Raw genomic sequence first — 10,060 nt, 5'->3', positions numbered from 1 at the left:
ATATTGTTGGCCACATAGCAGCAGTTGTGTACACTTATTTGAATAATGAAAAAAAAAATTGAAATAAAAAAAAAATTAGTATAGTTATAATCCCATATATTATGCCATATGGTCGCCGCCATCTTGGCAATTTTCAAGCGCCCTCTATTGGGTCAGGCGAGAATGCGAGCGGAATTCGTTTATGCACTGTGACGTCAAAGGCTAGGTTAATTAGTGTCCAACTTAGGGGGTTATAATGAGAGAGAAATATAATCACTTAGAGAGTCATAATTCATTGCGCTACTTTCAAGAGTGATGGCTGTCTGCAAATACTATGGATGCTCAAATGACCGCGACCGAAATTCGGGGATGTCTTTTTTCACATTCCCTTGTCCGAAGAAAAAAAGATGTCTACACAAGGAATGGCTAGCTAATATTGGTACAGATTTTAAGCCAAAGTCATACAGCCACAATTATGTTGTGTGTGAAAATCATTTCACAGAAGATGATTACCAAGGAAATCAGACGATCCTGGCACAGCTTGGATATACACGAAAACGACTGAAACCTGATGCAGTCCCCGTTAAGTACATTCGTACTGCGAAAAATGAAAGTAAAGCAGTACTCGACAGACGCAATCGAAGAGCAAAATGTGAGGTAATATTACCAAGAAAACTTTCTAAATTTGTAGATGTTACTTTGTTCGAGTGATAGTAAACTCGACACCGCGAGTGTAAATGTTGGAAACATTTTTTTTAAAAAGAGCAATGTGCAAATCGTGGAAATGTTTGACGTATGTCAGTGTTTTTTTTTTCTTTTGCCGGGAAAACAACACTTAAACCCCAGACAACTAATTATTTGGCTGAAACTAAAGTAGTTTCCTGATAGTCTGATGAGATTTGGTGACACCGGAAGGCGACATTATGTTGTGTTTTGCTTGTTTATGTTGACGTGTACGCCGGACTGCTAACAAATGTTTGTATTGTTGCTGTTTATTAGTACCCCACTGCCCGCCCGCAATACATCCGCCGGGATTTCAAAATTACAGCCTTTATTCGTCGGTCAATTATTTATTGTTCACTATGTCAGGTATAATATTTTATCATTATTTTAGTTTGGAATGAATCACAAACGCCAAGAACGTAAAAAAAAAACATCCCGTGATTTTGCGTTTGATTGTGCCGCGCCAAAACATTTTTACGAACGAATCCCTGGGGGAAACCTCTGGCGGGTAACGCGTTTTCCTGTTATCGGCAATGATTCTCCCCGAAATAAAAGGATAGATCGCGAATGTGTTAATTACTAAAAAAAAATATAGATTATCATTTTTATAAACATGCGAATGTTGAGCAGTTCTACTGTGAATCCTCGTCATGAATCTTGTCGTCTGCGTGTTATGATTCGTATGCAAATGAGCCAGTCTTTGTAAAATACCAAGGCGCCGAAGGTGTCTGAAGTTTGTGTGCATTTGGAAGCCGTTTTCGCCCTTTGCATCGCTTAACGACCAAATTTATACGCAGTTAGCAGTAGTTTTTAAATTAGTGACTCGATGACTCGATCTGGTTATCGACATTATTCGTTTTAGCTTGTAACACCCGTGCCGGTTTACAGTCACGGTGAGCGCCTCGCTGTTTCCAAGCTTTCCCTTCCGGTCCATCATACTCGGTACACGATCTAACTATTATAAATTTAAGTTTGCGTTATTAAATGAGCTGACAATCATGACTTCGGGCCAACGAGTATCGAACAATATTGTATTGTGCTCAGTGCACATTTTTATATTATTACTCTAAAATTTGTGTTTGGTATGTTCAATCTATAATTTATGAGTCATAATTAATTTTCCGCTCTATTATTTAATTTTATTTACACAGGTGCGGAAACTTATTAATGCTGATCCCACTGTTCTAGTCCCGAAAAATGAGTACCCAGGTAAGCCCTCCCACTATGCACCTGTGCTTCTTATTAAATGAACGAGCAATGCTATTAAAAATGAATTTAAATTATAAATTGGTAGATTGTCATTCACAGACCAAAATAAATATGATTATGGACAGCTTATTATTCAGAATTAAGTTGTATAATTTTTTGGTATATTTTTCACTCTAGATATGAATAGTATTGGGAAAAAAAGACAAATGAAGCAGAAAGATACAGGAGTGAAAAAAATAAAGGTAAACTATATTCTTTATTCTGAATTAGATTATGTAAATGTATTAAAAGTTTATTCTACATATAAATATACAAATATGTATTTTTATATTTTCAAGACCATTAGTGTACAACTTTTCCCCTAGCCTGTCATCATTATAAAACTGCATTACACCGATATATAATATTGTAATTTTTTTGTTTTTGTTGTGGATTTAGCTGATTGGTTCCTGTGAAAATGAAACACAGACACCTCTAACTCTTTCAAAGGATAAAAATGTTCAAACCGAAGATCTGACACCAAAAATTAGGAATGCCTGTATCCAGACTGATGTGCCTTATGTTGCGCAGGATAAGAATATACAGGTACAGTGTGATTAACTTGTCATTGTTTTTCTTTAAAATTTAAGGATCACAGCCACCAAGAATAAGCCATATGTTGATAGCTTGGTTGTAGTGAAACTCTAAGGGAAGGACCATTGATAGCTGTGAGTGGGGTGATGGCAGAAAAATTGTGCAAAATTTTATAGTTCTGTGTTAATTTTTTCTATGATAAAATTATTGTGATTTAACTTTGTTTATTGTTTTCCCCCTAAGATTTCATCACGATTTTTTTCCTGTGAAGTTATGTTTTCAATTCACCCACGGTTTTTAACCCCCTAACAAGACTGATTTTTCTGGGATATTGGGTCAAAATGGAATTCCTTTCGATAAGGCCAGACTTTTTTTTTTATTCCTTGTTTCTCGAGTTTTTATAGTTTTTTTTGAGGAGGGCGAAAAAAAAAAAAATTAATTCTTTTTTTCCCCCTACTAGATTTGTGTGATTCTCAGAGAATTGTAAGTGAGATCATTGATCGGAGAGAAGAAATGAAATAAAATGTTATTCCATGTATGACCTGGTTTCTCATCTGCGCGAGACTTCGGTACTTTGTTCTTGATATTCCCACTTAAATGCAACTTGGATTTGTTATGCGGCGTGCGGAAAAAAAATAAAAATATTTTTTTAGCATTTTTTTGCACTTACAAGTCGCGAGAAATTACGCTGAAATAATTTTTTTTTTTTTTTCATTTTCGGCTCCTGTTCATTCGGCGGGTTCGCAAAACAAAGGATAATAAAAGTCTGGTCTAACAGAGCAAAGCTATTCTTATAGGTGATTTATTATCGTCATTTGTCAACAATTCTATTTTTTTACTTATCCTTGAAATATACCAGGCCAGTTACCAGGATACTTGACATGTCTTTTTGTAGTGATATTTTCAATTCTCTATTTTTAGCTCAATTAATTTAATACTTTGTATTGTTTGTAACAAGACAATAACAATTGTTATTTCCAAAAAAACAAAGCACCATTGGTTACAGTAACATTCTACGAAGACGGCATAGCTATTTTAGTTTACCTGTGTCGTCATGCTTACTGTATTGTCATACTGATCATTATTTTACTTTTTTACTATGTTTATAGGTTATACCGGAATGTCGTGACATGGCCTGTCAAGTTAATCTAGCTTCAGATTATGAATATATATATGCATGTCAAAAATGTGGTAATGGTGACGGCTCTCATATTCATCATGACCATACATATGTAAAAAAGAAAGAGGAAGATGCAGTACATCATGTCTCACCAGCAACAGTCTCACAATCAGGTGCAGAACAGGTTGATGACAATCTATTGGACATATCCATGAACTCCGAGCTGTCTCACGAGTCTCAAGAAAAAGATGAATTATATGTTCCAGAGTCTGACAGTGAAATAGAAGACGAGACTACAAAAGATGAGTTGGCACAGACACTTGTTGGTGAAAAGAAGTTTATTGTACACGAGTCTGCACTAGACATTCTTTTCTCATTTATTTGCTGTACTAGTTGTGGGCAACCATCGTGTCCTGATGAAACAAAGAAAGTAATCAATGGATCCCACTTATCTGTGACTCTCTTTTGTTTCAATGGACACTCCATCCTTCAGTGGCTTTCTCAACCTGTTATTGGTCAGATGCCTGTAACTAATCTCCTTGCCTCAGCAGCTATACTTTATTGCGGTGAGACTTATACACATATTAGAAACTTTGCGAGCCTTCTCAATTTACAGTTTTTTTCCAAACAGACATTTTACATCAACCAGAGAAAATATCTACTTCCTACAATAGATGAAACTTGGAAACAACATCAAGAGGAAGCTTTCGCAAAGTATAAAGGAAGAAGTGTACAACTTGCAGGTGATGGAAGGTGTGACTCACCAGGGTACTCCGCCAAGTATGGTACATACACTATCATGGAGCAAGAAAGTGGCAGTATTCTTGACTTTCAAGTGGTCCAAAGTACTGAGACAGGTAGCTCCGTCAGGATGGAAAAAGAAGGGTGCAAGAGATCACTGGAAGTAATGAAGGAAGTTCCTATACCAGTTGCCACACTAGCAACTGACAGGCATGTGCAGATACGTTCAATGATATCGAAAGAATATCCTGAAATCCAACACCAATTTGATGTATGGCACTTCAGCAAAAGTATTAAAAAAAAATTAACCACAGCTGCTAACAAGAAAGGATGCGAAGAATTGCTGCCATGGATAAAAGCTATTACCAACCATCTATGGTGGTCTGCTCGCCATTGCGAAGAGGATCCAGATTTACTTGTTGAAAGATGGAAGTCACTTGTCTACCACACATGTAATCAACACAAATTCCCTGGCATAAAGGTCACAAGTTGCTCACATCCACAAATCTCGGTGTGTGAAGAAAGGAGAAAGAAATGGCTGAAATGGGGAAGCCCAGCACACAAAGCACTGGAAACAGTCATACTAAACAAGTTGATACTACGCGACTTAAAGTATCTTACTTTGTTTTGCCATACGGGGCAGCTCGAAACATATCACAGCATGATGTTAAAGTACTGCCCAAAACGGCAGGAATTTGACCATGACCAAATGATTGCCAGAACCCAGCTTGCTGCACTGGACCACAACAACAACATTGGCCGTGAACAGCGTAGAACAGCAACAGGCAATCTTCAGTGGACTGCGGCATGTCCAAAAGCTACACGACAGTGGATTGTTAGAAAGCAATACGTGGAAAAATCAAACAAGTGGGCCATGAATATGATGACAGCTACACTGCAAAGAAAAGTTGATGAGGATATGGGGAAATCAGTGTATAAGTACAGCGGTACAACGAATTACCCCAAGAATATCGCACCTGAACCAGCCCCATCCAAAAAGGAACTCATTGACAGCTACCGTTCTCGCTTTCACTGATTGGACAGCCTGGCAACTACAGTAAAATAACTAATTTTCACTGAGTTTAAATTTCGCTGATTTGCCATTTCAGGCATATTCAGTGGGTTTTAAATTTACAGTTTTTTTCATTTAGATAATGTGTCCTATGCTAAATTTTACATATTCATTGGGTTTTAATTTAGCGCATTTTCCAGTCAGCGAAATACTGTAAAAGGATTAATTATTCACTGGGTTTTAATTTTGCTTATTTCGCTGACTGGAAAATGTATTAAATTAAAACGCAGTGAACATGTAAAATTAGCATAGAACACATTATCTAAATGACAAAACCGTAAATTTAAAACCCACTGAATATATCTGAAATGGCAAATCAGCGAAATTTAGACCTAGTGAAAATTAGTCATTTTACAGTAAGCAAAATTAAAACCCAGTGAATAATTAACCCTTTTACAGTATCAGACATTACAACACATTGCATGCCACCACCATTTTTTTCAAAATATTTTTTCAATATATCTGTGGAGGCTTTCAGCACGTGTTAATTATGTAATTCAAGCATGACTATAATTTTGACATTTTAAAATTTTAATTGCCTATGTTGCTACAAAATTTGTAATTTTCAGTTATATAATATTAAAACAGTTGATAATGTCAACATCTCAAGATGTGCAGCTTTAACAGTTTATAAATAATTTTTATGTAATGTGTAAAAACCATGGAATATGTTTTGTTTCACCACACACTTTATTGACAATCTCCTAAGGGGACCAAAACATAGCTCACATAATACAATAAATAATGTTTGTGCTGACACCATATGTCTCTGGAATTGCTATATAGAATCAATAGTATAAACTGGGAAGGCTTTTTGTTAACCATGTGAACGCAAAGTGGTGCTACTATACCATACCAGAGTGAAGACATTCATTCAATCAAGATATTGTGGTGATGGGAATTTATATCAATTTATCATATCTTTATTCACTTGGTAATGGAACTATGGCATTCAAAGGGTTAATTATGCAACGTTGACGGTCAAGTCTGTCGCCTGGCACAAAAAAATATCCTGAAGTCCCCTAAACAAAATGATTTTAATTATTTAAAAAATGCTTCTTTATTTCACCAACAAATCTGAGGAATGATTAAATTGAAAATAAAAATGTCAACAGGAAAATATATTTTGCATAGTTTTTTTCTGTCAAAATTTGAACTTCCTGGCTTAAACTTGCCTTTAAACAATAATGGGTAAGATTTTAATTTTTACCCCCCCCCCCCCCCCCAACAAGATGTACTCTTAGCATATTGCTAAAATAGTCATGCTTACACTGGATGTTATTCACAAACAAAAATTTAATAAAAAAAATAGCGTGATACAGTGTGTATATCAAATAGAATTTTCTTTAAAACCAACATAATCTGCTTCTTCTTCTCCTCTTGGGTATTGGGCTCTTATTGAATGCACCACACACGCTGGTATGACTTTCCTAACACCTTTACCGATCCGCTTCCAGGAGTGTCCCCAAGCAATAACCTGTCTGTAAGCAGTAAAACGGTACATCCTACAAAGAGAGAAAATAAGGCGTCGTTCAAAATTTGGCATAACTGGCAACAAAATCATAATAAAACAATAAGTAAAACCTAGCCCAAAAGTGGTGAAAATAGTTATAAACATTAAATACACGGTGTACAGCAAAAAAAGAAGATATACTTGTAGACGATCGTTGACACAAATGGCGGCCATCTTTGTGGTTACCGATCGACCGTTCCACCCGGTCGATCGACATACTTACATTTCAACGAAAACTGTCATATACACGCCATTAACTTAACTGTCTGTACTAAGTTTTGTTAGAATGGGAAAATAGAATTGTACATTTAAGCGTATTTTTTACACTGCCGATGAGCGAGACATGTCGGCTGGCGGTGAAGTACCTCGGCAGCTTGAGTAGGTTTGGTCACGGTGACCTCATTTGGTCATGTCTGTCGCCCAACTTTGTGACAACGATCAACTACTACAAATATATCTAGGGTTTTGCAATTACTAATAGACGAACGAATCAGACTACCGAGACTACTGAAAGTGACAAAAACAGACACCGGCGAAATCCAGAGCTACAAAACTGCAGCTATCGGTTGCATTCAATAATTTAACGCATCTGGTATTTTTATCGATCTTCTCTAGTATGAATACTCGACATTTATACTGAAAGTAACGACATTTTTACTAAAAGTAATGTGAAATTTGACCTGTCATTAGCAACGGAAAACTAACGGAAGAACCGTGACGCAAACGTAAACATTGCCAATCAGCGATCAACAAATTCGGATCACACAGATACCACACAAAATTTCTGCTCGAGTTCGAGAGTTCTTTGACAAACAATACGTACAATCAGAGCTGTAGCAATTTTTACAATAATAATCATTGAAAAAGTTTCACCTGTTTGACATACTTGCTCCAAGATTGTAGGTCCTCTTTCTATCCAGTTGGTTTCTTGCGTACGCAGTTTCTAACACTCCACGGTGCATGCAAATGACATTGAAGTCCGGGTGTTGTGTCACGCAAGTGTTATTAATTGGGGACTTGTTCGACAAATATTCTGTTGAACAGCAACAAAGTCGCTCATTTAGCGGCAATGTAGAGTAGTCTGGACATCTTCCGCAAATACACAACTCGGGTCTACTTGTATTGACATCACAAGAAAATGAACTGCCGTCGTCGGTGGAATCGTTGTCGCTGTAATGTTCGTTGTCAGAAGTCGTATTGGAATTATCGCTAAACTCGGAATCTAGATTAGGCAAATCGGGAATTTCACTCTCAGAATACTCAGGCTCAAATGCGTACGGCACCAACCCAAGTTCTAGGTAATCCATAGAAAAAAAACGCGAGAAACGACAACGCTCTTTGAAAATATACAACGTACACTGCAGTACTCAATGAACTTAGTATGGTTAACCCGCAAATGAACCTAGCCTAAAACGTCATAGAAATGCCCGGATGGAGTATGTTAGTGTGTTAATTCGTAGCTATTGTTCGTTGTTTCTTATCTCCATAAACAGCCTCCATGAGCTAAATCGGGACATGTTTAAAAGTCACCCACAACCACAATAATAATGAGGAAAAATTAACATGGATGTAAAACTGTTGGAAATGGTTATTAAGATCTATACAGCCCACAATTTTTGCCACGTTGACCTACACTTTAAGGGCAGTGGCCGTCACGCCGCGTCCTGTCTGATACGGAAGTTATAGCGACGTACAAAACTCGTGTAAAATACATTGTGAAATTCATTGACCACTGACCTTTATTCATCGCACACATTGGCAACATTTCGTGCAATATTGCAGTAATTTATTCAGCGGTATCACACATTTCAACGAGAGATCAGCAAAAGTACAGTTGGAGGAAACAAGTTAAAAACAAATCCCGTGCGTTGCCAAGATAGGGTTAGGAGAATTAGAAATGGTGATATCCACACATTAGACATTAAAGCGAAAACATTCTTTTGATGGGTCACTGAAATTGTCACCATTTTGCAGAAACATTCGAATTTACCATTCAGTTATTACCAAAACACATTTTGTAGTCTGCAAACGAGCCACGTTTTTGTCTCCTATGTATTGTTAGTCGGTGACGTCAATTTGAACTTGCGTGCAAGGACCAATTAAAATTGTCGATACAGAGCGTGATATTGTTGGTATGGTATTCAAAATATTACATATTTTTTAATAAATAATGAACTACAAAATTACAAAACTTTTGTAACAGAGTTCATCTAATGATTTATTAGCTCTGACAATGCAACATTCCAAAGCTCAAACATAAAAATAAGTTACAAAGTAAAAACAAATAGCAATGTGATAACTGTCAATAGAGGGCGCACTAATAATCGAACCCGCCAGGCTATACCAGATATTTATTTATTACTTACTTATTAGTACTTTCCGATTCATCTCACTGCATTGCCTGACCTTTACTGATTTTTGGAAAAAATAAATAAATTTGTTTTCTTCTAGTTGTTTACAAATCAACTTTGATGAAACAAAGACGAATAACAAAATAGAATTTCTTCTAGTTCTCAAAAATTCCAACTTGTAGAATAGTATTGTGAATCATTGCCAGAATAGTCCTGCAACGAGTTCAATCAGTACCAGATAGTTATTAATTTATCATCATTTTTTGTTGTCAATATATACTAAACCCATAAAATGCATCATTTGTTAAAACTTTTGGTCAAAACTAAGTGTCAATCAATCCAACACAATATGACAATAATTGAAAATAAACAAATTCTAATCATACTCCAGATAGGTTATATACAACAGGTGCCTTACATGATCCTCAAAACCAATTTAACTTTTTCATAACTTTAAAAGCATCTCACATTATTAACAGATCACCCATCTGTGATATATTGCAGCCATTATCTAGTCATATTTTTGTTTTCTTCAAATTTCAAACTGCGAGTCTTCTCAACCACACTCATAGCCATTGTACACAGCTGAGAATAGTCTTCTTTAATGTTTGCAATATTTTCTTTGCAGTATCTGTGTTTTAGTTATAATTTAAAGCACATTCAAGATGCATAAACATGTTTAAACTTTTTGGCTGCCCCAAGGATTTCACAAAAAAATCTGATTTTTTTTCCAGGCCTAATGGTACGTATTCTTTTGTCCCTTAAACCTTGAACTTACC

The 10,060-nt window shown here is 36.2% G+C and overlaps 1 protein-coding gene across 2 annotated transcripts; it reads right to left on the bottom strand.

Annotated features, from left to right (window-relative positions):
- Positions 1 to 6,695: 6,695 nt before the first annotated feature.
- LOC100378225 (uncharacterized) lies at positions 6,696 to 9,935 on the bottom strand. 2 transcript variants are annotated; one of them, XM_085491317.1, is made up of 3 exons: positions 8,668 to 9,935; positions 7,804 to 8,152; positions 6,696 to 6,922 (listed from the first exon to the last, which is right to left on the bottom strand). In XM_085491317.1, exons 1-3 carry the CDS (start codon positions 8,693 to 8,695, stop codon positions 6,748 to 6,750), a joined length of 552 nt encoding a protein of 183 aa, XP_085347443.1. In that variant the 5' UTR covers positions 8,696 to 9,935; the 3' UTR covers positions 6,696 to 6,747. The 2 variants fall into 2 exon arrangements, with proteins under 2 accessions (XP_085347443.1, XP_077866535.1); XM_078010409.2 differs by lacking the exon at positions 8,668 to 9,935 and having other exon boundaries at positions 7,804 to 8,362.
- Between the last annotated feature and the right edge of the window lie 125 nt (positions 9,936 to 10,060).

The sequence above is a fragment of the Saccoglossus kowalevskii genome, chromosome 16 (genome assembly GCF_978046115.1).
Source record: "Saccoglossus kowalevskii chromosome 16, keSacKowa6.1, whole genome shotgun sequence".
Classification (NCBI taxonomy): domain Eukaryota; kingdom Metazoa; phylum Hemichordata; class Enteropneusta; family Harrimaniidae; genus Saccoglossus; species Saccoglossus kowalevskii.
Note: the sequence above shows the minus strand (reverse complement) of the source record. Positions and strands in the feature narration are given on the sequence as shown.